The 27,769-nt window shown below is 49.1% G+C and overlaps 1 protein-coding gene across 13 annotated transcripts; it reads right to left on the bottom strand.

The window, feature by feature from the left end:
* Positions 1 to 423: 423 nt before the first annotated feature.
* Positions 424 to 27,619, bottom strand: SMARCC2 (SWI/SNF related, matrix associated, actin dependent regulator of chromatin subfamily c member 2). Of its 13 annotated transcripts, none has more exons than XM_003824930.5 (30): positions 27,429 to 27,615; positions 25,265 to 25,384; positions 24,234 to 24,319; positions 23,104 to 23,185; positions 22,914 to 23,006; positions 22,245 to 22,314; positions 21,931 to 22,000; positions 20,075 to 20,150; positions 19,775 to 19,906; positions 19,553 to 19,668; positions 19,048 to 19,172; positions 17,070 to 17,129; positions 16,883 to 16,920; positions 16,477 to 16,607; positions 16,095 to 16,166; positions 12,714 to 12,827; positions 11,759 to 11,912; positions 11,000 to 11,092; positions 10,648 to 10,767; positions 10,491 to 10,553; positions 9,742 to 10,000; positions 9,334 to 9,495; positions 8,213 to 8,277; positions 7,845 to 7,980; positions 7,596 to 7,762; positions 6,120 to 6,254; positions 3,379 to 3,760; positions 2,709 to 2,792; positions 2,364 to 2,429; positions 424 to 1,826 (listed from the first exon to the last, which is right to left on the bottom strand). In XM_003824930.5, exons 1-30 carry the CDS (start codon positions 27,537 to 27,539, stop codon positions 1,750 to 1,752), a joined length of 3,459 nt encoding a protein of 1,152 aa, XP_003824978.2. In that variant the 5' UTR covers positions 27,540 to 27,615; the 3' UTR covers positions 424 to 1,749. The 13 variants fall into 13 exon arrangements, with proteins under 13 accessions (XP_003824978.2, XP_008976868.2, XP_008976864.2 ...); XM_008978620.4 differs by having other exon boundaries at positions 10,648 to 10,764; XM_008978616.4 differs by having other exon boundaries at positions 2,364 to 2,792.
* Between the last annotated feature and the right edge of the window lie 150 nt (positions 27,620 to 27,769).

Here is a 27,769-nt window from a genome sequence, read left to right as displayed (position 1 = left end):
TATTGGAGCTAAAGCCAGGCCATTATTAGCACTGCCTAAGCCTGTCCGTCACCTCAGCAGGGTGAAGGGCCAATTATAACAAAAGTAGGTAAGGAGCTTGCCTCCTCTCTAATAAGGGAAGGAGTGAAACCACTACTTCTGAAGGGACGGAGATACAAAATTCCATGTTGTGGGAATGTCCTTCCAAGTCTTAAACAGCTTTTAGGGCAGGTGAGAGCCTCTGCTCCTATACCAGCACATAGTCTCGACAGTTGTGCTGCTGTTCGTGTTTTGTGGGGAGGCGCAGTGTCTGTAGGCCGTGTGGCTTGCAGAGTGTCTTTCGGCCCAGGTAAACGCCGCTGTGAAGGACTCCAGGAAAGCTGTTCCCATCACAATCCCCCTGCCTGACAGCCACAGGTAAGAACACAGAATGCACCCACAAGATGGAACTGAAAGCAAATTAATTTATAAAAAAAAAAAAAAGAAAGAAAGAAAAAGAGAAGATTTACAGAAAACTTTGAACAGAAGAAAGGTGCTAAGACGCAGAGGGAGAGAAACATGGGGACATGAGGAACAAAGGGCCTGGTGGGAGGAACCAAGAAGAACCAGTGCAGAGCCTGGAGTCACACCTGCCTTCCGGTCACAGGGGAGAAGCTGGGACGTGGAGCAGGAATGCGGGAAGCAGAGTTGAGCTGCGAGCCAAGGGTTGGTCCAACCCAAGGTTGGGCACCCTCTTCCACTGCTCCCAAATCCCTGCATCCTCATCTGGGGAGCCCCCAGCTATCAGCTGAAGTTCTCACAGTCTTGGTGGGAGAGGGAGGAGGCTAAGGGGTGAACCACCAAGTCATAATATGGAGGTGCTTAAGTGCTTTAAAAAACAATTTCAGGTTTTAAAACTTCACATCCTCTTATAGCTCCCTTCTCTGTGCCTTCCAGGAGTCCATGGATACAGCCCAGGGAAGGAAGGAGAACAGCCCCCAGTGCCCTTTCTTCTCCTATTACCTACCACAGAAATCCCCGAAATTAGGTTTTCCCCACCAAATACACATACGCTGACATCAACTAAGCAAGTGACTTTTAAAAACAAAACTGACATTCAGAGGGAAAGGAATCATTGGCTGAGCTGGGGTGGCCTAAAACAGCAACAATGAGGAAGCCGCAGGAGGGATTATTAGTACGAATGAACTCGAATAAGCTCGGCGTAGGGTGGGGGAGGGGAGTTGGGGCCTTGACTTAGTCACTAAAAAGGGGCTTGGGGAGAGATGGAATCTGCGTCCTGTTCTATCCCCAGAGCTCTCCCTGGAATCTTAATTCCCCTTTCCTAAAACTCACTCCCCCTCAAAAAATGTAAAAATTGGTTATTTTTTAGTGGGTAGAAGGGAGCTCCGATGTGGCTTTTTAAAATCTACTTTTTTTTTTTTTTTTTAATCCATAGAAAATGCAGTAGTTTGGAGGGAGGTGTACCCTTAGAAGTGGTTAATAGAACCTTGTATAAACACCTTTCACCAGCCCTTCCTTTAGGGCAGCATTCCCATCCTATCCTCTCTCCCAGACATTATAAACATCTTTTAAACAGAAGTCCTTGAATAATCTGATATAAAAATGCATGCCTCTGTTAGGCATGGTGAGGGCTTTGGAGGGGCGGAAGGAGCTTTCCTTACGTAGTGATGAACTCTCCAGGCTGGGGAGGGTCCCAGTGGTGGGGGAAGGGCTGTTCCTGGAACCATGATGTCCACAGGGGGTGAGGGGGAGAGATGTCTGGCTGGCTCCTCACTGTGGAGGTGGCACAGGGGTGACCATGCCTGGGCTCGGGGCTGTGGGGTCTGGAGGCAGGGGGGTGCCTGGGTCTGTGGAGAAAAGGAAGATAAATCAGTTAGAGTACGCCGGAGAGATGGCTCCAGACCCAGACCACCACAGACAGACAGAACCGGGCATGGCATGCAGTGGCTGGGTGGATGAATGAGGTACCCATAATGTTCAACTTCTGTTCCCAACACTCTTTTCTACCTCATACTCAGAAAAACATATAGAAAGACTCTCTATATGGGGCATTTGAACGTGATAGGAATAAGCAAAGGGATGCCACTCAATCATCATGCAAACAGCTGCTTTTCAAGTTTACAACTGAGATGCTCTCTGCCACAGGATTGCTCCATGACCCACCAGTGAAAGGCCCCAACATCATCCCAAAGGTGGCAGCTGCCAGGCTGGGGAATGGTGGAGGACGGCCAGAGAGGCCCTTCCTCCTGTATTCTAATTTTACCAGAGTGTTCAAAAAGGATTGTGGAAACTCTAATACCTGACCTCTTCCCCACCTGCCCGCTCACCCTCCCTCCAGGTGGACCCCTCTCCCTCACCCTTCTCCCCTCTTGGCCCCTTCTCACCTGGCAGTGGGCTGGCACTGGGCAGGAGGTTGCCCTGAACAGCTGCCACAATGGCAGGGCTTTGGGCTGCGGCGGATCCGAGCCCCGGCCCGAGAGGCAAGGAAGATGGCATGGTGGTGGTCGCCGGCAGGTTAGGATGTAGAGGGTTCGCCATGGACACAGGCAGGTTAGGTGGGGGGAGAGTGCCCGGGGCGAACGGGAGATGGTGGTGATGCCCATGCAGGTTAGGAGGAGCGGGGAGGTTAATACTGATGGAGTCAGCTAGACTACCAAATGGGATGATGGATGGAGCAGGAGGAGGAGGAGGAGGCGGCATGCCAAAAGGCAAACCCAAAGGAGCATTACCCGCCACGCCTGGGTGCCCGCTGCCTGGCACTGCCCCTGGCATCATTGAGGGAGGAGTTTGTTGGTTGGGGAACGGTGAGGGGCCTGAGAATAAAGATGAGAGATGGAGAAAATTAGGTATAAAATTTTGCTTAACAACTCACCTTTTCTATTTTTTTTTTAGACGGAGTCTCGCTCTGTCACCAGGCTGGAGTGCAGTGGCACGATCTTGGCTCACTGCAACCTCCGCCTCCCGGGTTTAAGCAATCTCCTGCCTCAGCCTCCCGAGTAGCTGGTACTACATGTACGCACCACCACGCCCAGCTAATTTTTGTATTTTTACTAGAGACGGGGTTTCACCATGTTGGCCAGGATGGTCTCGATCTCCTGACCTCGTGATCCACCCACTTCGGCCTCCCAAAGAATAACTCACTTTTACAAACAAGGATAATCTAGCCATTCCTTGGCACTATCTTCCCCTTTTCTGACACTAGAGTAAGTGAATAAAATTCCAAAGCTCTCGAGTTTGGGGAAGGATTCCTGCTGATTTAGGGGCCTAAGAGAGATGGGCCCATCTATAGAAATTGAGGCTAACCTCATCTCCAGACTCATCTTGTATCCCCTTTGAGGAGAACTGGGACATTCACCTGGATTCCTCTAGCCAACAAAAGTTCTGGAACATAACACTTACCATGGGGTCCAGGGGGGGGAACCCCTGGTGGGACTGCCCCAGGCTGGGGGGCTCCAGCTGGTTGCTGCTGCTGTGGCCCTGCAGTTGACCCTGCCTGCCCAATCTGTTCAGAAGGGCCCAAGCTTCCTGGAGGGGCCCCACTGCCAGCAGGAGCAGGGACTACAGAGGCTGGAGCCACAGCCAAGCCATGGACTGCGGGTGGCCCAGCAGCCCCTGTCGGGGGGATAGGCTGGGAGCCTGGGGGCAGGGCTGGTGGTGGCTGCTGCTGCTGTTGGTGCATCTGTTGGAAGTGCTGCTGCCGAGCCCTCATCTCCGCATACTTCAGCTGCTCCATGTGGAAGGCTTGTCTGTCGGCCAGGAGCTGCTGCCTCTGATACTCCAGCTGCCAGTGCCAATTGAGTATTGTTATCCAATTTTCAGCAGATCCCAAAGACAAATGCCTCAACCCCTGCTTTGTCTTCTTCTGAAAGAGCCCGCCTCTCAATCAGAAGGTTCCCAAAATCTACATCTTGCGCTTGTGCTTCCTCTGTCCTCCCCACCCCACTTCGTGCAAATTCCCATGACCTTTGTCTCCTGGGTGCCCACATGGTTTCTTATTGCAATGACTTTAACCTGGCCCAAGCTCACTTCAGCTACAAAGCTTTGAACTTGCCATTACCTTGATTTGGAAAATGCTTCCAGTTCCTTTTGTCAATTCAAGTTCTTTTCTTACTTCAAAATTCACTAAAAAGTCACTGTTCTTAGGAAGCTATCCCAGATCAATTTATTTGCCTCTGAGCTTTAGCTTTATTCTATGATCTCAGGACTTAGAAACTTGATGTGCAATCTCTTTATTTTTTTGAGACTGAGTCTCACTCTGTCGCCCAGGCTGGAGTACAGTAGCATGATCTCAGCTCACTGCAACCTCCGCCTCCCCGGTTCAAGCAATTCTCCTACCTCAGCCTCCCGAGTAGCTGGGATTACAGGTGCGTGCCAGCATGCCGGGCTAATTTTTTGTATTTTTTTATTCTTTAGTAGAGACGGGGTTTCACCATGTTAGCCAGGATGGTCTCCATCTCCTTGATCTCGTGATCCACCTGCCTCAGCCTCCCAAAGTGCTGGAATGACAGGTGTGAGCCACCGCGCCCGGCTGATGTGCAATCTCTTAATGTGAAGTTGTCAGATACTTTAAACCTTCTTAACTGTTTCTGATGTCTCCATATTGTATATTCATTTGATGTCTCCCATTAAACCTTAAGTTCTCTGAGGTCCCTATTTTCTATTTCTTTTTCTTTTTTTTTTTTTTTTTGAGATAGGGTCTCACTCTGTCACCCAGGCTGGAGTGCAATGGGGCAAACATGGCTCAGTGCAGCCTTGACCTCCTGGGCTCAAACGATCCTCCCACCTCAGCTTCCTGAGTAGCTGGGACCACAGGCTCGCACCACCACGCCCGGCTAATTTGTTTATTTTTAAAAAATGTTTGGGCTGGGCACGGTGGCTCATGCCTGTAATCCCAGCGCTTTGGGAGGCTGAGGTGGGCGGATCACCTGAGGTCAGGAGTTTGAGACCAGCCTGGCCAACATGGTGAAACCCTGTCTCTACTAAAAATACAAAAATTAGCTGGTCATGGTGGCATGTGCCTGTAATCCCAGCTACTCGGGAGGTGAGGCAGGAGAATCGCTTGAACCCAGGAGGCGGAGGTTGCAGTGAGCCGTGATTGCACCACTGCACTCCAGCCTGGGCGAAAGAATAAGACTCCATCTCAAAAAAAAAAAAAAAAAAAAAGCGTGATGACTCACCTGTAATCCGGCACTTTGGGAAGCAGAGATGGGCTGATCACCTGAGATCGGGAGTTCGAGACCAGCCTGACCAACATAGAGAAACCCCATCTCTACTATACAAAATTAGCTGGGCATGGTGGCACATGCCTGTAATCCCAGCTACTGGGGAGGCTGAGGCAGGAGAATCGCTTCCCAGGAGGTGGAGGTTGTGGTGAGCGAAGATCACACCATTGCACTCCAGCCTGGGCAACAAGAGTGAAACTCTGTCTCAAATAAATAAATAAATAAATAAAATAAATTGTTGAGACAGAGATCTCACTATGTTACCCAGGCTGGTCTTGAACTCCTGGGCTCAAGTGATCCATCTGCCTCAGCCTACCAAAGTACTAGGATTACAAATGTGGGCCACTGTGCCCAGTCCCTATTGTCTATTTCTTTTTATGTCCTCCAAAGACAAAATGGTTCAACACTGTGTCGGTCCCATTCCCTTTCCAAGTTCACCTCCTGGATCTGAGGCCCTTACCCTCTCTCTCATCATCCGTTACGCCCATTCACTCAATCACTATTTGAGTCTACTATGGGCCAAGCACTGTTCAAGGACCTGGAGATGCAGCAATCAAAACAACCAACTAGAGTCCCTGCCTCATGGAGCTGACCTTCTGTGGGACTTCAGTCCCCAGACTTCACTTGTGAGACCACTTAACTGTCTCTAACTGGCTGCCCTACTCCTGCCCTGTTCCTGCCCTGCTTTGCTTTGAAGCCCTGTCTGTCTCAGGCTTTCCCCACTGTTGCTTATCTTTCACTGAAACACACACACACACACACACACACACACACACACACACACACACAGGCTTTCCCCACTGTTGCTTATCTCTCTTTCACTGAAACACACACACACACACACACACACACACACACGCCCCTCCGATTTTAAACTGAGGCACAGCGCAGCAGGGTTCCAGGGCTCCTGCTACTCACTGCTTCTCGCTCCCGGTCCATGATAGTCTCCAGCTCCTCAAAGTGCCGAAGTTTGATCTCCAACTTTTTCATCTGGGTCTCCACCAGCAGGGCCACCAAAGATTTGATCTTCCTTTCCTCAACAGCAGCCAAGTGCTAGGGAAGGAGGGGTGAGACAGCACCTCAGTGGGAGGACCCAACTGAAGACAATACAGAAGAAAGGTAGGGTGGATGCTGGCAGGTATAAGAACAAACTTGCTGTGGTCACAACCCATGGTGAAAGGGCTTGACTTTTTTGTGCTGGGATTATAGGCGTGAGCCACCGTGTCTTTTTTCTTTTCTTTTTTTTTTTTTTGAGACAGTCTCACTCTGTTGCCCAGGCTGGAGTACAGTGGCATGATCTCAGCTCACTGTAACCTCTACCTCCTGGGTTCAAGCAATTCTCGTGCCTTTGCCTCCCCAGTACCTGGGATTACAGACATGCGCCACCACGCCGGCTAATTTCTGTGTTTTTAGTAGAGATGGGGTTTCACCATGTTGGCCAGGCTGGTCTCAAACTTACAACCTCAGGTGATCCACCCGCCTCAGCCTCCCAAAGTCCTGGGATTACACGCGTGAGCCACTGCGCCCAGCCTTTTTAAAAAATTAAATTATTTTGGCCAGGTGCGATGGCTCATGCCTGTAATCCCAGCGCTTTGGGAGGCTGAGGCGAGCAGATCACTTGAGTACAGGAGTTTGAGACCAGCCTGGGGCAACAGGGTGAAACCCCATCTCCGCTAAAAATACAAAAATTAACCGGGCATGATGGCACGTGCCTGTAATCCTAGCTACTTGGGAGGCTGAGGTGGGAGAATCGCTTGAACCTGGGAGGTGGAGGTTGCAGTGAGCCGAGATTGTGCCACTGCACTCCAGCCTGGGCAACAGAGTGAGACTCCATCTCAAAAAATACATAAATAAATAAATAAATAAACGAGCATGGAGGCTGGGCACGGTGGCTCACGCCTGTAATTCCAGCAGTTTGGGAGGCCAAAGCGGGTGGATCACCTGAGGTTAGGAGTTCAAGACCAGCCTGGCCAACATGGTGAAACCCCATCTCTACTAAAAATACAAAGAGTTAGCCAGGCGTGGTGTAGCACGCCTGTAGTCCCAGCTACTCAGGAGGCTGAGGCAGGAGAATCACTTGAACTTGGGAGGTGGAGGCTGCAGTGAGCCGAGATCTGACAGAGCAAGACTCCGTCTCAAAAGAAGAACATGGAGATAGTGTGGCAAAGGGTAACATGGAGTCAAATACTGACAGGGTTGAAAACAGGCCCAATGGTGATATATTTTTTAAAGCTTAGAGAAGGGATGACTAACTTTACCTCCTCCTGAGATAAAAATAAAAAATAAATAGGTCAGCATTATTTAAGGTGTGAGTGAGGAAAGATTTCCTCTAAGTGAGATGAGATTAGAGAAGTGGACATTTTCTTCCCTGAGGTCTTCAAGGTCTGGCCTCACCTTGGCTTTCACTGCGGCGGCGGCCAGGGCGGCGGCAGCAGCGGTGGAGAGGTTGCCCTCGCCAATGTCCCGCTCCACCTTTGTCTTCCTTTCCCCCTCAGACTCCACCACTTCCTTCAGCACTTCCTCCTGCCCTTCCTTTGGCTCCTTCTCCTTCTCAGGATCGACTGGGCCAGGACAAGGGTTGAGTTAGCCCCACAGCTTCACCTCTCTTTCCTGCACCCCCACCTACCCTTGTGGGAGGCTCACCTATTGGGTCTCCATCACTCTTCTCGGACTCCTTCTCACTGTCGCCTTCTTTCCCTTTCTCCTCATCCTTCTTGGGAGCCTCGCTGGTTTTCTCTTTTGCTTCCTCCTCTATAGCACCCCCTCCTTCTCGGGGTTCCTGAAATTCCAGTGATAGAAAAGGAGAGTTATCAGGGATTAGGGTGATTAGTTCTCACACAGAGGGGCCAGACGGGGAACTAAATTTATTCCTCTTACTTTGGAGGTGATCTGATTCTAGGAGACAACCCCGTCCAAAACCAGCCCTTGCCCATCTAAGCTGAACAAGGCCAACTTCCCCATCACCACAGTGCTGCACGCAGCCCCTGCAGCTCCCAGAAATCCCTCTATACCTTGGGCTCCTTCTTCTCATCTGTGGCCTGGCCTTCCACCCGAGCCTCGTCATTCCCGCTCTCCTCTGGGCCCATGAGAAAAGAAAGAAAACAGGAAATGTCTAATACACAGTCGTCTGTGTCTAACACTTTTCTTTTTTTTTAGAGACAGGGTCTTGCTGTGTTGCCCAGGTTGGTCTCAAACTCCTGGGCCCACGCAATCCTCCCACCTCAGCCTCCTGAGCAGCTTGGACTATGGGTATGAGCCGTTGCACCCAGTTTCTCCATAACACCTGTTTTTTTGTTTTTGTTTTTTGGTGACAGGGTCTCACTCTTGTCGCCCAGGCTGGAGTGCAGTAGCACAATCATGGCTCACTGCAGCCTTGACTTCCCAGGCTCAAGTGGTTCTCTCACCTCAGCCTCCTGTGTATCTGGGGCTACAGGCGCATGCCACCATGCCTGGCTAACTTTTTTGGTATTTTTTATAGAGACAGGATTTTGCCATGTTGCCCAGACTGGTCTCAAACGATCTGCCCACCTCAGCCTCCCAAAGTACTGGGATTACAGGCATGAGCCACTGCGCCCAGCCTTCACAAGACTTTTTTTTTTTTTTTTTTTTTGAGAGCCGAAGTCTTGCTCTGTTGCCCAGGCTGGAGTGCAGTGGCTTGATCTTGGCTCACTGCAACCTCTGGCACCCAGGTTTAAGCGATTCTCCTGCCTCAGCCTCTGAAGTAGCTGGGATTACAGGCGCGTGCCACCACGCCCAGCTAATTTTTGTATATTTAGTAGAGACAGGGTTTCAGCATCTTGGCCAGGCTGGTCTTGAACTCCCGACCTCGTGATCCACCCACCTCGGCCTCCCAAAGTGCTGAGATTACAGGCGTGAGCCACCGCGCCCAGCCTTCACAAGACTTTTCTAACAGCCCCTTCTATAAGCAAAGATTTTTCTACCCAAAATCTTCATGAGAGGACTAGTAGGGCTCCAGAGCCCCTGAGGTAAACTCATGGGGAAAATAAAAACCCTACCAATTTTCTCATTCATGTTGTGCTCTAATGCCAACTTGAGGCAGAAATGGCACAGGAGGCCAGGTAGCTCTGGATCTTGTGAAAGGCAAGAAATCTGGGAACCTGCCTGGCCTTACCAATCCGCTCAGGCTCATCAGAGGTGGTTCCTGCAATGCCACTGCTTTCCAGACCGAAGGCAGGGTCCGCCTTGCCTGTTACTTTGGCTGCTTCTTCCACTTTTCGAACATGGGCCTCCACCAAGGCCGTGGGTACCTCTTCCTTCATTTTGGAGAACTCCTCTGCAAGACCCAGAAAGAATGAGGCTGGGAGCAGCACAGTGGAACAGTTCTGGCAATCCCTGCAAAAGCTTACTCACAAGCCCATGTCTTCATCTAAGCTAGTATGGAGCCTAGACAGGTGCCCGAGCTGAGGCCCGCACAGACAAGGCCAGCAGGGCAGCCAAACTTGAGAGGATTCACAGTCTGAGTAATTAGCCCTTCAAAAGCAAACTAAGAAGGCCAGGTGGAACCACCCACCCCCATTACCTAGGGCTGACTTTGCAGCAGCAGAGGCGACTCGGGGATCGACGACAGAGGCCAGGAAGGCAACAGTGCTCATAACAGGGTTGCCCGACTGACTGAAGGGGATGGGTTGGTAGGCCAGGGGGCCTAGGGAGGCCTCTGAGTCCTCCAGGTATGGGTCTTCAATGGGAAGACGAAGAAAATGCAAGATGCACTCGTCCTGTGTGCGGCTTCCCACATGCTCGGACACTTTGTTCCAGTCATCTTTGTACATTTCCAGTGCCTGGTGGTAGTGGTGGAGACATAACTCCGCTTACTTAGCCACTTTTCTCGAAGGCTGACTCCCCCCATCCTACTAAGGGCAGCTGGTTTCAAAGTTCTCTATGTTCTGGTATTTGTGTACTCTGCTAGGTCCAAGGGGGATCTTGAAGTAGCACTAAGAAAGGATATGAAGTTAATGAAATGGCCCAAATCCCCAGCCTGGAGCTGGTCCTGAAGCTCACTGGAGCCTTGACCTCCTAGGCTCAAGCAATCCTCCCACTTAGCCTCCTGAGTAGCTGGGACCACAGGTGTGTGCCACCACACCTGGCTAATTTAAAAAATTTTTCGTAGAGACAGAGTCTCACTATGTTGCCCAGGTTCATCTCGAACTCCTGGACTCAAGTGATCCTCCTGCCTTGGCCTCCCAAAGTGCTGGGATTACAGGCGTGAGCCTCTACACGGAGCCCACTTCTGTTTTCAGAGAAAAACTTTCTTTTCTTTGCCCCAATTACCTCCAGGAGAAGCAGGGTTTCCTGTTCTGTCCACTCACGAGTGGCACTGGCTGCAGCCTTGCTCTGCAGGGGAAACACAGGCAGGTGAGAAGAAAGGAGCCTGTGACCTCTGAGGAGCGAACATTCTCTACCCCTAGAGTCGGCCCGCACCTCCTACCTTGGAGGGAACATTCTTTTTTGTGTACATGTCTGTGCGCAGCCCAAAGTTTTGCATGTCTGTTGGTTTCTCTTTGCCTTTGTCAGGAAAGTTGAGCATTTGTTGGGAAGCAGAGGTCTGCTATTTGTGGAGGGAAAGAAACAGGTGAGTACAAGTGACCACTGGGAGCCAGGGGCTGACAGAGAGAAAAAACAGACAGAAGGAGCTTCTTTCCCAAAGCCAGGGACACCCCTGGGTGGGACTTCCTCCCTTACTGCTGTAGTTCCTCTGCTCTCATGTCTCTTCTTCCCGGGCAGGGGCCCCCCAATAAAGGGGAAAATGAGCAGCCCAGCAGGGTCTGCACCCCACCTACCAGCTCTGGCTTGCCCTTAGCCGTCTCTGGCACCAGGTCATCCAGCTCTTTGCCCTTTCGCCCAGCCTTGGTATCAGCATCAACCTGGCGGCCCTGGGGGACAGAGCTTGGCGTCATGGAGGCTGGGCAGGAAATGACCAGGCCAAGGCCCTGGAGGCCTCAAGACCATATGCTGGGCGGCCCACAAGCTCTGGGGGCACTCATGCCACTGTTCCATGTTCCCTTCATGATTAATAAGACATGTCGTTGGCATGATATCCATACATATTCACATTATCTTTATAGGTTCTCTTAGGAGCTGGACAATTAGGTTCTAATCCTAGATTTGGTACTCTGTGACCTTGGGCAAGCCACATAACCTTCTTCCTAATTTTTGTAATGGATGAAGTGGAAATGGAAAAAAAAATGAAGATGATAATTATGAGGCAAAAATGAAAAAATGTGGCAAAGATGACAAAGTTTAAAAATTTCATGCAAGTTAATTTTAAGCCATTTTTCTCTATTGACTCCCCTACATTAGCCTGTCTACTCCTTGAGTAAAAGGATAATCTCTTCTCCCTCAGCAATTACAGCCTTAGGTACAAAGGCTGAGAGAGGATGCTAAACACATGGGGCTGATTCCCATGACCCTTTGCATCCCATGGAAAAGGAAGAAGCCTCAAAACACTCCTGAACCATTACCCTAAAAACCAGAAAAAGAAAAGTTCAAAGAAGCCCAATCTTCCCAACCCGCCCCATCCCCATAGCACCTCACCCTACCTGAGGTGTCTTGGGCTGCAGAGGCACCAGCCCTGATGGTGTGTCAGCCAAGACATGGAAGTGAGAGGTAGGCGGAGGCCCCATTGGGGTTGGTCGACTCTCAGCATCCACCTGGTAGTTAATAAGACCCCACTGTTCTAGGAAGGCATGGACCCTGTGCACAGAGAGGCAGAGACAGGGTCACACGGATAGCCAGAAAGGTGCATGAGGAAGAGGAAAAGTGGGGGGTAGAAGGGGCATAAACCCCCTCCCCACCCAACCCCGGCCTTTTCCTCTGTTCATTGTACTCCTTAAGAAATCTCACCTACTCCAGTTGTTCATTTATCACCTAAATGCCAGTGACACCCAAGTCTACATCTTCAGCCTGGGCCAATCTCTATATCTACCTACCTACTGAACATTTCTTCCTGAATAGCTAGTAAAACTGAACCAGTTTCTTTCTTTTTTTCCCTAAGAGAGACTGAAGTGCAGTGGTGTGATCACCGGTCACTGCAGCCTCCACCTCCAGGGCTCAGGTGATCCTCCCACCTCAGCCTCCTGAGTCACTAAGACCACAGGCACGTGCCACCATGCCTAGCTAATTTTTTTGCATTTTCTCTAGAGATGGGGTTTTGCCATTTTGTCCAGGCTGGTCTCGAACTTCTAGGCTCCAGCAATCCTCCCACCTTGGTCTCCCAAAATGTTTGGATTATAGGCATGAGCCACCACACCTGGCCTGAACCAGTATCTTTCAATTACAGACGTGCTCCTTCTTTGTCCTATATTCTACACTTCAGAGAATGCCATTGCTAATCCCTCAAGTCATTCATTCCCCAAACCTGTACTTCACCTTTCTCTAGAGGTGCTTTTTTCTGTCTGCTCCTCTGTGTTCCTTGCTGGCATCTCTACTGTTGCCAAAACACATCCATAGGCAGGCATCCTCATGTACCCCCTTCCCCTCAGCCACAAGACCCACCTCATGATGGCACAGACATCACCCGCTAGGTTTCGGCGGCAGGCGGTAGAGGTAAGATATTCTTGGGGGTTCAGTCGGTAAGTGTCAATCATAAAGTTTCGATAGGCCAGGTAGCTTAGAAGAAAGAGAGAGAGAAACAAGAAGAAGAAAAATAAATGTTTGTTAAAGGGCTAAAGGAAAAAATGGTAAGAGAGCTAATGACTTCTTCTGCATGATAAAGATGGAAAAAAGTAGATTATTTGACTCTACATGCTGAGTGCCTGCTATGTGCTAGATGAAAGGGTTTCAAATATGTCTTACTTTTCCTTGATGGGGTTTTCTTTAAATGAATTATCTCCTTGGCTATACTTAAGGATATTTCATACAATTTTTTTTTTTTGAGATGGAGTTTCCCTCTTGTTGCCCAGGCTGGAATGCAATGGCATGATCTTGGCTCATGGCAACTTCCGCCTCCTGGGTTCAAGAGATTCTCCTGCCTCAGCCTCCTCAGTAGCTCTGATTACAGGCATGTGCCACCACGGCCGGCTAATTTTGTATTTTTAGTAGAAACAGGGTTTCTCCATGTTGGTCAGGCTGGTCGCAAACTCCTGACCTCAGGTGAGCCTCCTGCCTCGGCCTCCCAAAGTGCTGGGATTATAGGCATGAGCCAACTGCACCTAGCCATTTTATACAATTTTTAAACAAGGAATTAGAAGTTAAGAAAATACTCATTTCCAAACTCAGATGTTAAAAGGAAGTCCTTATTCATGCATATAGCTAGTCAGCATACCATGGTAAAAAACATATGTTTTGAAGTTGAAAAGATCTAAGTTCAAATCCCAGTTCTACCATGAGGACCTTGGCAATTTACTTCGAATTTTTAAACCTCAGTTTCCTCATTTGTAAAATGGAATGTCTGTTGAGAGGTCTATAAAGTACTAGTATAGTGCCTGGTGCATTGTAGGGGCTCAAAAAAATGGCAGCTATCATGTGGTACAGTGTAAAGTTTCAGATCATGGGCCAGATTAAAGGATTCAGATCCTGGTTTTATTTACTAGCTCTGTGACTTTATGCAGGTGACTTGACTCCTCTATACCCTATCTGTCAACTGAAGACGATATCTACCTCTAAGGTTGACGTAAAGATTAAATTACTCAATGTAGGTTGGACATTTAGTATAGTGCCTGGGAGATACTAAGCTCTCAATAGATGTAGGCAATTATCATGATTTACTTTTTTTTTTTTTCTGAGTTGGAGTTTCACTCTTGTTGCCCAGGCTGGAGTATAATGATGCGATCTTGGCTCACTGCAACCTCCACCTCCCGGCCTCAAGTGATTCTCCTGCCTCAGCCTCCCAAGTAGCTGGGATTACAGGTGCGTGCCTCCACACCCAGCTAATTTTTGTATTTTTAGTAGAGACGGGGTTTCACCATGTTGGCCTGGCTGGTCTCGAACTCCTGACCTCGTGATCTGCCCGCCTGGGCCTCCCAAAGTGCTGGAATTACAGGCGTGAGCCACCATGCCCAGCCCATCATTTACTATTTTATACCAAGAGTTCAGTTCCTACTCCAACCCTGCCTGCAGGTCATGTTGAATTCATTTCACCTGATCACTACTTTCTTTTCACACATACTGCTTTCTCCAGGAAGAGAAGGAAGAGAGAACCATAGCAAGCTATGAAGAAAAAACACGGAGGGACCCCCAGAGAGGGGAAGCTGTGGAATAGCTGGGAAGAAAACTTGTTCAGTTCTCAGTCTCACCCACCTCATCAATGTGGTTATCTTGAAGTATTCCTAACCAAAGAAGACTGCCATGTCTTATCCAAAGCCAAGCAGGTTTGGCCTGAGGCAAAATCTTTTTTTTTTTTTTTTTCTTGAGACGGAGTCTTGCTCTGTCGCCCAGGCTGGAGTGCAGTGGCGCAATCTCGGCTCACTGCAAGCTCTGTCTCCCAGGTTCACGCCATTCTCCTGCCTCAGCCTCCCAAGTAGCTGGAACTACAGGCGCCTGCCACCACGCCCAGCTATTTTTTTTTTTTTTTGAGACGGAGTCTCGCTCTGTCACCCCGGCTGGAGTGCAGTGGCGTGATCTCGGCTCACTGCAACCTCTGCCTCTCAGGTTCAAGTGATTCTCCTGCCTCAGCCTCCAGACTAGCTGGGACTACAGATGCATGCCACCACGCCCGGCTAATTTTTTTTGTTTTTGTTTTTTTGTTTTTTTTGAGACGGAGTTTCACTCTTGTTGCCCAGGCTGGAGTGCAATGGCGCGATCTCAGCTCACTGCAACCTCCGCCTCCCGGGTTCAAGCGATTCTCCTGCCTCAGCCTCCCTAGTAGTTGGGATTACAGGCACGTGCCACCACGCCCAGCTAGTTTTGTATTTTTAGTAGAGACGGGGTTTCTCCATGTTGGTCAGGCTGAGCTCGAACTCCTGACCTCGGGTGATCCGCCCGCCTCGGCCTCCCGAATTGCTGGGATTACAGGCATGAGCCACCGCGCCTGATCTTTTTAGTAGAGATGGGGTTTCATCATGTTAGCCAGCATGGTCGCGATCTCCTGACCTTGTGATCCGCCCGCCTCGGCCTCCCAAAGTGCTGGGATTACAGGCGTAAGCCACCACACCCAGCCTTGTTCATTAATTTTTTTAGATACGGGGTCTTGCCGTGTCAGCCAGGCTGGAGAGCAGTTGTGTGATCATGGCTCACTGCAGCCTCAAACTCCTGGGCTCAAGCAATCTTCCCATTTCAGCTTCCGAAGTAGCTGGGACCACAGGTATGCCCCACCAGGCCCAGCTAATTTTTTTTCACTTCTTTAGAGATGGGAGTCTTGCTATGTTGCTCATGCTATTCTTGAACTCCTGGCCTCAAGGAATCCTTCTGTCTCAGTGTCCCAAGTAGCTGGGATGATTTACAGTCTTGAGCCACCGTGGCTCCTACACTTCTTTCCCAGTGAGCCCTCTCCATCCCTTAATTTATATAAACTGGTCTTCTATTAGTTCCTTCTCTTGTTTTTCTATTAAAACCTACTCTCAGGAACCAGCCTGGTAATAGTAATTTACGCTTTAATCAAAACTTTTGTGCTTAGGGATATCTGCAGTATAGACGATATCAGTAATATGGATTTAAAGGCTCTATACCCTGTTAAAAAGAAGTTGAGGCACTGGAGTAGGTACTTGTTATGTATAGAACATGCTTAATATCACCCTTGGGCATATCCTAAAGAACATGTGTCTACATGCTAGGCCAGGGCTGCCTAAAGGCAGATATTGTGCCGTTGTAAGCCTAGTATAGTGCCTGGCTCATGGAAGATGCTCAAGAAATGTTTGCTAAACTGAATGTTACTGGATCAGGAAGGGTGAATGTGGGGACAGGAGGGAGAAGGAGAATCATGAGATGAGATTTCCTTACATCTCTGGAGTCTTGGACTTGTTCTTGCCGTTGAAGAACTCAGGGAGAGCCCTCCGCTCAATGGCATGAACGCTGCAAGAAAAGCCAGAATGGTTTCAGAAGAAGGCATTGGTGAAGGGATGGGGGCCCCAAAGGGAGGAAAAGCCTAGAAGGCAAAGGAGGAAAAGAGCTCGAAATTGCTGAAGTTAGAAGCTTGGGGAGAACATCCCACAGGCTGTAAGACTCAAAAGGACACAAGGAGCTCCCCTAAAACTAAAGTGTACTCTGGTCTATTTGGGTGAGGAAAAAATAACTTATTTGGAGGAGGCAGGGAGAAGAACAGCCTGTTGACCCCTGGAGGCAGGGAAATAAGGACTCAGTGAGAAGTTGGGGACAACCATACCTATTGTAGTCAAACCAGGCAGCGTAGCTGGGAATGATGATGTGGTGGGTCTGTTCAGTCACATTGTCCTCATGCAGGTCTGGATTCTTGGTCTGCTCTCCCTTGTTCCCCGTACTGTTCTCATCCTCATCCTACGAGTATGGAGGCTGCTGGACACTCAGCATTCCTGTTTCCTCCCTAGCAACCCTCTGCTTCTCCCACACCCCAGGAATGTGGACACTAAAGATGGGTGATGGGACTGAGCAGTCATGGGCCCCAGGACTCTGAAAGGGTCAGAGTTTTGAACAAAGCTGGAATTAGTCTACAGTGGGTAAAGTCTGGGCAGTGAAAAGTTTGGGCAGAATGAACTTTATAATCACAAATCAGAATCACATAGAGAGGTAGGGCCTCTCTAAACTGGCTCCACCTTGCCCGTCGTCTCCATGCTTTCATCTTCCTGTTCATCTGAAAGAGAAAGACCAAGATGTAAGGCTGGAGCCTCCTGAGGGGCAAGAAAGCCCTACCAAAAGCCCATCAGGCTAGCGAAAAGGGGGCAGCTGAGCCCTCCCCTTCCCTTGGCTCTGACTGCCGTGCCCAAGAGGCTCCTGTCTTACCCAGGTCAGTCATGGTGCCGCCTTTGACTGGGGCCGACTCTGAGTCTTTCTTTGTGTTGACTGCGAAAACAGAGAGTCATTTTATCAGCCAGATTTTGCCTAATTCAAGCCTTCAATTTAATAGTTCCAGGGATCCTACTTTCTCCAAAAATTGTCTCCACCTGATTGCAAAATATAGTAATTCTCTCCAGTCACAATTATTCTAGGGCTTCAAACTTCTTGCTACTTTCCCCACTTCTCCAACCAAAAATTAATTTAACTTATTTCTCTATGTACATTCATAAATGATTCTTGTCTTTGACAGGCCTTTATCTCCATCTATGTATCTGTAAGCTTTTAATGGTCTGATACTGAATCTGACCAAATCACTCTGTGGAGGAATGGTTAAGTGTTAAACATTTTTGAAAGCAGAGGATACTTTCCTCAACTGAATTCATATACATATGCTCAGGAGCAAACATAGAGAAGAGAGCTGATTGATGAGGAGGTAGAAGCCAGAACTCTTCTTGGTGGCAGCCCTAATCCTACCCCTGAAATACACTTCTGGAATACCTGGGGTGAGTCTACAGAATACAGACTGTAAACCAGTATTGGTGGAGCAATGTCTCCAAAGTGGGGTTCTAACATAGGACGCAAAAGATGATCCACTGCAACTCAGGGAGAGAATACAGAACTTCTCTTCATGTTTTTTGTTTTGTTTTTTTGAGACGGAGTCTCGCTCTGTCGCCCAGGCTGGAGTGCAGTGGCGCGATCTCGGCTCACTGCAACCTCCACCTCCCAGGTTCAAGTGATTCTCTTGCCTTAGCCTCCCGAATAGCTAGGATTACAGGCGCCCACCACCACGCCTGGCAAATTTTTGTATTTTTCGTAAAGACGGGGTTTCACCGTGTTAGCCAGGATGGTCTTGATCTCTTGACCTCGTGATCCGCCTGCCTCGGCCTCCCAAAGTGCTGGGATTACAGGCGTAAGCCACCGCGCCCTGATTCTTCATGTTCGTTTTTATCATTCTTTACATTTTTCAATTTTTTAGATATGTTTGTGTTTTAAAACGTTCCCATGGTAGTGGCTTAACAGTACAAGTACATAATTAATGCATATATACATATTTTTTTTTCTTTTTTTTTATTTGAGATGGAGTCTCGCCCTGTTGCCCAGGCTGGAGTGCAGTGGCGTGATCTCAGCTCACTGCAAGCTCCGCCTCCCAGGTTCACGCCATTCTCCTGCCTCAGCCTCCTGAGTAGCTGGGACTACAGGCACCCGCCACCACGCTCAGCTAATTTTTTTGTATTTTTGGTATAGACAGGGTTTCACCATGTTAGCCAGGATGGTCTCGATCTCCTGACCTCGTGATCCGCCCACCTCGGCCTCCCAAAGTGCTGGGATTACAGGCATGAGCCACCGTGCCCGGCCCTTTTTTTTTTTGAGATGGAGTTTTGCTCTTGTCGCCCAGGCTGGAGTGCAGTGGTACAATCTCGGCTCCCTGCAACCTCTACCTCCCAGGTTCAAGCAATTCTCCTGCCTCGGTCTCCCAAGTAGCTGGGATTACAGGTGCCCACCACCACGCCCAGCTAATTTTTGTATTTTTAGTAGAGATGGGGTTTCACCATGTTGGCCAGGCTAGTCTCGAATTCCTGACCTCAGGTGATCCGCCCGCCTCGGCCTCCCAAAATGCTGGGATTACAGTCATAAGCCACCGTGCCTGGCCATGCTCAAATATATTTTACTGTCAGAAACACATAATCAAAGAGTTTGGAGACAACTACTATCAGGCACAAAGCACAGTCCACAACTCAGATATGAATATAAACTTAGAGGATTTTCCAGGGTAATGACCATAATTCCAATAACCAGCTAAATTTAAGGAAAAGATCCTGTAGACTGGGAGGTGGACCTGAGAAATCAGCTCACTTGGGGTTTGGCAAAGGAGAGTCAAGACGGGGAGTGGGGGTGGATCCCAGGAGCTCAGCCTGGCCTGTACCTGTTTTGGGAAGTGTCACCTCTTCTACATTGGGGACTGGTGAGGGCTCGTCCATGTCCTTTGTCAGGTCTTCTTGCTCCTCTTCTCTGTGGCCACGCTTTGACTTAGTATAAGGTGTTGAGGGACTGGGAAGGAAAGAGAGTGAAAGAGAACCCAGTCATCCTTGGACAAGGAGTCCCTGGAAGTTGAAGTTCAAGGGAAGGGAAGTGACAGAGAATTCCAAGGGTAGAGCTGAGTACAAACAGAAACCAGTAATCACACAGTAATGGGAAGTGGCAAAGGCTTTTCACTTGATAAAGCTCTCTTTAAATTTACTAGTGGGGCCAGAACCAGAACTAACAACTGAGCAGCTAAAGATCTCCTCATCTTCCCTCTCAGGACACCTGCAGTATTATGGCACACCCAGGTCAGGGCCAGGTGGTTATAGGAAGGGATTTGTCTTTCCTTCCTTCAACATGATGTGGAGAGAATGGTGAACACGGGGGCTGGCTAGGGGCTGGCACACCCTTTCTTAGCATTTTTCTTCTTCGCTTCTGGGGTTGGTGAAGGAGAGGGGGAGCGCTTCCTCTTCTTATAGTTTCCCCCCTTCTTGTCCCGTCGATCTGAATCTGGGCTGTTCACCTATAGGATGGAGAATCAGGACAAATGTCAGCCTACAATCCCCACTGAAGATTTGTTCTGAGACTTATGCTAAGGGCGCCAGGAAAAAAAGAACAGGATTTGTCACCTCATCTGTCAGTGTCTTGGCTGAAATCTTCTTTCGGCGGGAGACAGGGTTTTTGTCATCATTTACTTCGTAGTCTTCCTCATTCATCCATTCATTGAAGGTGTCGGTGTCCAGGATCCACTTTGCATGAACCTAAAGTACAAAGGCAGATCATGCTGCAGAGAAGCCTGGAAGCCACAGCTCTGTCTGGGGACCCTTAACAGAAAAAGCTCAAGGGCATACAAGCCTCTGTTTCACTTCCAAAGGGTAGACTGGTCCTGGCATTCTTTTTGGGGAAGAGGGGATAAAAGAAAAGCTCACCTTCCTAGGTTTCTCAGGAGTTGGAGCATCTTCCACAGATGCTTCAATTTCACTCGCTGGGATCCATGTGTCGTAACTGCCATGGGAAATTGAGCACACAGTAGAATCAATGGGACAGAATTGTGGAAAAGTAAAGTGCAGATCTTTTACCTTTTCCATTTACAGAAAGTATTGGGTTCTTGGCTTATTTTTTTTGTATTCTATTCATTATAAAGTAGTAAAAGCACATTACGAAACATTTCAAAAATAGAGAACAAAAAGAATCACCCATACGTAACTACTCTTGATACTTGTATATCTGTTTTTCCTCCACAGTAATTTTTTTTTTTTTGATACAGAGTCTTGCTCTTGCTCTGTCGCCCAGGTTGGAGTGCAGTGGCGCGATCTCGGCTCACTGCAACCTCTGCCTCCCAGGTTCAAGCGATTCTCCTGCCTCAGCCTCCCGAGTAGCTGGGATTACAGGTGCCTGCCACCGCGCCCGGCTAATTTTTATATTTTTAGTACAGACGGGGTTTCACCATCTTGGCCAGGCTGGTCTCAAACTCCTGACCTCGTGATCCACCCACCTCGGCCTCTCAAAGTGCTGGGATTACAGGCATGAGACACCGCGTCCAGCTGGGGTTTTTGTTTTTGTTAAGACAGGGTCTCACTTTGCTGCCTAGGCTGGTCTTGAACTTCCAGCCTTTAGTGATCCTCCTGCCTTGGCTTCCCAAAGTGCTAGTATTATAGGAGTGAGCTACTGTGCCTGGTCCACAATTTTGTTTTTACATAATCATAACCATACTAGATGATGTTTTTACATAATCATAACCATACTAGATGATATTTTACATGCTTTTTTTTTTTTTGAGACAGGGTCTTGCTCTATTGCCCAGGTTGAAGTGCAGTGGTGCAATCACGGCACAATGCAGACTCAACCTCCTGGGCTCAAGCAATCCTCCCACCTCAGCCCCCCAAGTAGCTAGGACTACAGGTGCGTGCCACCATGCCCAGCTAATTTCTGTTTTTTTTTTTTTGTAAAGACAGGGTTTCACCATGTTGCCTAGGCTGGTCTCAAACTCCTGGGCTCAAGCAATCTGCCCGCCTCAGCCTCCCCAAGTGCTGGGATTATAGGCATTAGCCACTGCACCCAACCTACATGCTATTTTTTGTTTTGTTTTGTTTTGTTGAGACAGAGTCTCGCTCTGTTGCCCAGGCTAGAGTGCAGTGGTGTGATCTTGGCTCACTGCAACCTCTGCTGCCCCGGTTCAAGCGATTATCCTGCTTCTCAGCCTCCCAAGTAGCTAAAACTACAGGCGTGTGCCACCATGCCCTGCTATTTTTTTTTTTTTTTTTGTATTTTTAGTAGAGACGGGGTTTCAGCATGTTGGCCAGGCTGGTCTCGAACTCCTAACCTCAGGTGATCCACCTGCCTTGGCCTCCCAAAGTGCTGGGACTACAGGCGTGAGCCACCATGCCAGGCCTACATGCTACTTTTTGCAATTATTAATAATATTCACTTATAAATTATCCATGTTATATCACTTTAAAGACTGCATAATAGTCCACTGAGTAGATATACAAATTTACTGAAACATTTTCCTACTGTTAGACATTTAGATTGTTTCTAACATTTACTTATCGAAAATGATGCTGGGATAATCAATTCACACATAAAGCCTCAATCCTTTTAGCCCAAGGCTTGTCCACTAAGTCCAAACCTCCCCTAAGACAGAGGTTCACTTACTAGGTGAGAGGAAAACAAATTAAGTGATCTAAAAATAACTCTGAAAGAGTGGCCTCTTGCTCTGCTAGATGTCCTAGGGCTTCTGGGTCTGGCTCTTATACTTAAACCTGCCCCAGGAACCCATCCTCACCTGTCAGGATAGTAGCCCCAGTGCAGAAGAACCTGCTTATCCCTCTTCATGACTGGTCGTACCCATTCCTCTGGGGATAGAGGAAGAGAAGGGAGAGATATAAGCTAAAGGGGGACACAAAAAAAATACTGTACAAAAGCCCTAACTAATGCACTCTCCTGTTGTAGCAGGGGACTTGGTAATAGGAACTTAAGGTGGTAGGAGGATTCAAGATTGAAAGAAGAGGAGGAGCCCAGGTACTGAATGGTGATCTTAGTCCTCTGCCTCCTAGTCCAAACCATCCACTCAAGTGGACAGGAAAACCCAGGTCTCACCTTCTTCTAGATTCCCCGGGACAGGATACACAACATGGGAGGCATTGTTCTTATCCTCAGTGACTGTTCCCTGGATGGTAAAAGGAGAAGCGGGTAAATTATGGTCCCCTCTGAATTACTCAAGGTTTAGCCACAGAGCTGCCTTCCTAACCATATTTTGCTTATAATAGTATTAAAGTTAGTTTGTATTCTCTAAGCACACACCAGCTAAGTGGCAGAGGGAAACAGCTGGGATTGTGCTAATAATGGAGAAAAGTCAAAGAATTAAAAATTGCCACAAATAATCTTCTGAACAGATAATCTATACATGGGAAATTTAAAGTCAACTGTACATCCTTATCAATGACATCTATTCATTATTATAAAGTTCCAAAGAGCAGGAATTTCATTTATCTGAGATCACGCAATCTCTAGCTCAGTAGAAGTGGATACTATTTTTCCCCAGGCCAACATAGTCTCTAGAACAGTAATGCAAACCTGTCAGGACTGAAAAATGGGAGAAGCAGACAGAAAAAGACAGACTCAAGGCTTTAACTCAAGTCTTTTTCCAAGTAGACAGAGCCACCTCTGAAGCAGAAAACATGGTAATTCAGGGCTGCTGCTTGGTATAGAAAACATTGGGAAAACAGTCATGGAGTTTCTGAAACCTCTCCTCACCAGACCATTTACCTGGTGTCTCTTGATAATGTCCTTTAATTTCCCTAGTAGTTTGGGCTCAATTTCTGGGCACAGAAAAATGTTAGGTCGAGACAGGCAATTATTCTGTGGAGAGAAGAAATAGACAGAATGAGATTATAGGAAAGGGGTGTTTTAGATTCTCACTGAGGGAAGGGAGATAAATAGGGTATATGCCTATTACCTGCACCAAGGACTTCTCAATGGTCATAAACATTTCCACATTGCGGTCCATGCGTGATGGATTCTGGAAATCGTAACGCCGCCTTGTGAAGAGGCAATAATCTAGTGAGTGGTATAGCTCAGGTCTGCAGATGAGGTGAGGGCACGTGACTTTTTTGTTTGTTTTTTGAGATGGAGTCTTGCTCTGTCACCTAGGCTGGAGTGCAGTGGCGCGATCACAGCTCACTGCAACCTCTGCCTCCCAGGTTCAAGCAATTCTCCTGTCTCAGCCTCCCCAGTAGCTGGGACTATAGGCACACACCACCTCACGTGGCTAATTTTTGTATTTTTAGTAAGTAGAGATGAGGTTTCACCATATTGGTCAAACTGGTCTTGAACTCCTGACCTCAGGTGATCCACCTGCCTCGGCCTCCCAAAGTGCTGGGATTACAGGCATGAGCCACCACACCCGGCCTTTTTTTTTTTTTTTTTTTGAGAGGGAGTCCCGCTCTGTTGCCCAGGCTGGAGTGCACTGGCGCGATCTTGGCCAGCTGCAACCTCTGCCTCCTGTGTGCAAGCCATTCTCCTGCCTCAGCCTCCCAAGTAGCTGAGATTACAGATGCCCGCCACCATGCCCGGCTAATTTTTGTATTTTAGTAGAGATGGGGTTTTGCCAAGTTGGCCAGGCTGGTCTCAAACTCCTGACCTCAAATGATCCACCCACCTCGGCCTCCCAAAGTGCTGGGATTACAGGCGTGAGCCACTGCGCCCAGCCATGACTTCTTAATATGGGAAATTAGGAGGCAAGCTTGCTCACAGCTATTGCCAAAAATCACCTGGGATCTGAGGTTCACTGATCTCAACTCCATGAATCACTCTCTGTGCCTAATCCAAAGGGACAAAAAAAGGTTTGAGATGCCAACCTAAGAATCCCTTTTCCTCTACAAAACACACAGTGATACTCACACACTCACTCTTGGAGACTGTTTTGGCTCTGACTCCCAACCATTTTTCTGACCTAGTAAGTCAGGTCTACTGACCCAGCAAAATAAAGAGACTCACAAGAATTTCTACCCCAGAAAGATCCCAGGGAATCAAAAAGGGGGATTTCCTCTAAACTAAATGTAAGAAGAATAGAGAGAATCATCTCACCATCCCTGGTCACTCTTGAATTTGTAGGCAGCTGCAAGAATGTGGCACAAGGAGCCTCCCGCTTTGAAATCCAGGAAACATTTGATCTACAAAATCAAGATACGGAAAAAGCATGTCAAGGTTCCACTGTAAATTCTCTCATCACTTAATAATCTAATAATCCTTTCACAAAATCCCATGCTGAACTGATCTCCCTCTTTTTTTTTTTTTTTGAGACGGAGTTTCACTCTTGTTGCCCAGGCTGGAGTGCAATGGCGCAATCTTGGCTCACTGCAACCTCTGCCTCCCAGGTTCAAGCAATTCTCCTGTCTCAGCCTCCTGAGTAGCTGGCATTACAGGCATGAGCCACCACACCCGGCTAATTTTGTATTTTTAGTAGAGACGGGGTTTCTCCATGTTGGTCAGGCTGGTCTCCAACTCCAGACCTCAGGTGATCTGCCCGCCTCGGCCTCCCAAAGTGCTGGGATTACAGGCGTGAGCCACCACGCCCGGCCTCAAAGCTGAAATTCTTTAACCCTTGTGCCATTGCATCATGTGGCCTGGAAGAGGGGAGTGAAAGAAACCAACATACAGAAAGCACCACCTTGTGCTAACACTTTACTGGATTACCTCAGGTACCATTATAGAAACTCTACAAGGTAGGTTTACTAATCCCATCTAGAGATGAAGGAACCAAGACTCATGAATGTTGCCCAAGATCACAGAGCCATCCAATGGCAAAGCCAGGATTTGAACACAAGCCTGCACAAATCCAAATCTCAAGTCCCCTTTTAACCATGCCATGAGAGACCTGTGGACTGATCCCAGGTACTCTGAAATAATTTGTTGCACAAAATATTACTAAGACAAAAAGAATGGTAAACTGGAGACTAGGCCAAGCCAATAATGCCCTGATCAGGGATAGGGATGGTGGAAAATAACCCAAATTTCAAAAATTACAAAATTCACAAATCTTTTTTTAAAATACAACTCTTCAGTTTGAAGGATTCACCACCACCACCCCCCACCCTCCCTGCTACTTCTGCACTCACCGGCAGTTTAGTGAGCGGTGCATTGCTGACATGTTTGCCAAAAACTTCTTCCTGAAATTGTAGCAACTGTACAACCAGGCTAGACAGAGACTTGTTGGTGGGTGGTTCAGCTTGTATATACTAAGGAAAAAGAGGGAAAGGAAAGAAAAATAGATCTCAGATAAATTGTCCACTATCTCCCATATTTCTCCTCCAGGGGCTCTGGAAGCATGTGGAGCAAAGAAAATAGTGCCCTTCTCCCCATTTAGTCTCTATAAAGAAAATGGCAAAAGGGAGGCCCTGGACACCCCAACCAGGAAGCTGAAATTCTGCTGCCACCAGCCCAGGTGGCCAGTGTTGGGGGGAACAGGGAAGCTTACTACTCTTCCTCAGTTATACTCTGAAATTGGAGTTGCAGGACCCTATTATCTTGGCACCTCATCTTTAACCAACAGCACTGAGGGTTGTAAAATTCTGGAGGTTTATAAAGTTCAGGTCATGGAAGCAATACCTCTGGGGCTCTAAGAGAGACATTTCTTAGGGGAACTCTGTAAAGCCATGATTCCCCCTATAATGTAGCCTAACAAGAAAAGGTACGAGGAAGTGAAGGAGGGCAAGCTGACTGAGTGAGCTTGTGCATTTTGCTTCTGAAGACTGGGTATAAATGTCTTCATAGGCCCTCCTAGACAGGAAGGGCCATCCACTACCCAGCCTGATGGAGAAGAGCAAGACAACATCTACCCTGTCCGAGGAAACTGTATCTGAGACAAGTAACCCTGGCCCTACTTCTATGTTTCCACACTCTGCCACCTAGTAGCATCCTAGCCTTCCATTCTAATTTGAACCTGAGCCAGGAGACTTCCTTTTTACTTTTTGACCCGTTTTCTCCCCACTCATCACAAAGAAGACAGTGCCTCTCAGTGAGAGGTGAAAAGAGATAGATCTGTGAAGGGAAAGGTAAATGACAAAGAGCTAAGAGCATGGAAGCTGAACCAGGTCACAATTGTCAATTCCCCCAAGGCCGGAGGCTAAGCCCCTAGCCTGATCTCCCTGCAAAAGGTCAAAGGTAGAAGCCTGGGAATAAGAGCCTCTCACAGGCGTAGAGACATGCCATAGAAATAGCAGCTATTTGTCAGGATTCTCACACCCAGAGAGACCCCAAGGGCAGGGCCAGGCTCACAACCAGCATCAGTAGGAAGTTCTCCTAAGCCACTAAGCACACTTCTGACGAGCTGCAAAGCCGGCAGGAAGAACTGGGGAGCTGAAAGAAAGCCATAAAGAGAATCCCTCTCTGAGGGTAGTGAGAAAAAGAGAGGCAGACCATTTCCAGAGAAAACCAGGCCTAGAGACAAAGACGACACCAGGAAGAGGTTTGGTAGAAAAGACAGGTAAGGATTCTTGAACCTTTTGTTCACCACCTTATGATCTCCAGTTATGGGGTTTGGGGGTGAGGGGCTAGAGATAGGAAGCTCACCCTAACCTCTCGACCCCAAACCCAGGGTACTGCAAAGCTAGGTTGCAGGGTGACTTCATTGTAAAATCGAGGAAAGGTTTCGGAAGGGGCCGCTACCCAGGAACTCCTATACCCCGGCTCCCTGAGAGATTCTGTTGCCCCTTAGATGAAGGTGGGGGATGAGCGGCGGAGACAGGTGATCCCTGGGTGGGGACCTTTTTCAGGCTGATGAGCAGCCAACGGCTTGCTCTGTGACTGTTTACCCTCCTGCTTTCCATTCTCTCTCTCTGAACATACACAAAGCACCGGAGAGGCCTCAGCCCCGCTGGTACCTGGCTCCGTGGGGAGCTCTGGCGGGCACGCTCCGGGTTGCGGGGGAGCCCATTGGGCACCCGGTCCACACCCGGCCGGCCGCCTCTCCCAGAAAAGCCAGGAGGGCGATGGCTGAGGGGAAGGTGGGCTAATGGCACCGGGGCCCGCCGGGCAGTAGAAAAAAACAAGGGGCAGAGGGCGCAGCAGTGGGGGCGGGGGCTGGGCTCAGAGGCTGGGGGTGCGGGGAGAGGGAAGCTGGGGGAGGGGCGCGGGAGCGCAGGAGGGCGCGCGGGGGGCTGCTCGGGAGGCCGCGGGGGAGGGGCTGGGGCGCCTGGAGGGTAGGCAGGATCCCGGGGCTGCAGGGCCGCGGTCCCTTTGTCCCGCCCCCGGTCCCCGCGCGGCCCGGCCCGGCCCGCGTACCTTCTTGTAGTTCTTGCCGAGCCACAGCCGCACGTTGTCGAACTGGGTCACGGTGTCCGCGGCCTCGTAGTACTTCACGTTGGGGCCGCCGTCCTTCTTCCGCACCGCCATCTTCTCCGGCTCGGGCCCCGCCGCCGCCCGCCCCACTCAGCTCAGCTCCCGCCTCCTCCGCCTCCTCCTCCGCCCGCCTCCCGCCGCCTCCCGCCGCCGCGGCCGCCGCCTCCCGCCGCCTGGGCCGGCCCCGGTCCGCGCTGCGCCACCTGCCGGCAGGCCGGGCGCGGCGGCGGAGCTCCAGGCGCGGGCCGACCCTGGCGGCCTCCCCGGCAGCGGCGGCGGGAGCC

The sequence above is a fragment of the Pan paniscus genome, chromosome 10, assembly GCF_029289425.2.
Source record: "Pan paniscus chromosome 10, NHGRI_mPanPan1-v2.0_pri, whole genome shotgun sequence".
NCBI classification, from domain to species: Eukaryota; Metazoa; Chordata; class Mammalia; order Primates; family Hominidae; genus Pan; species Pan paniscus.
Note: the sequence above shows the minus strand (reverse complement) of the source record. Positions and strands in the feature narration are given on the sequence as shown.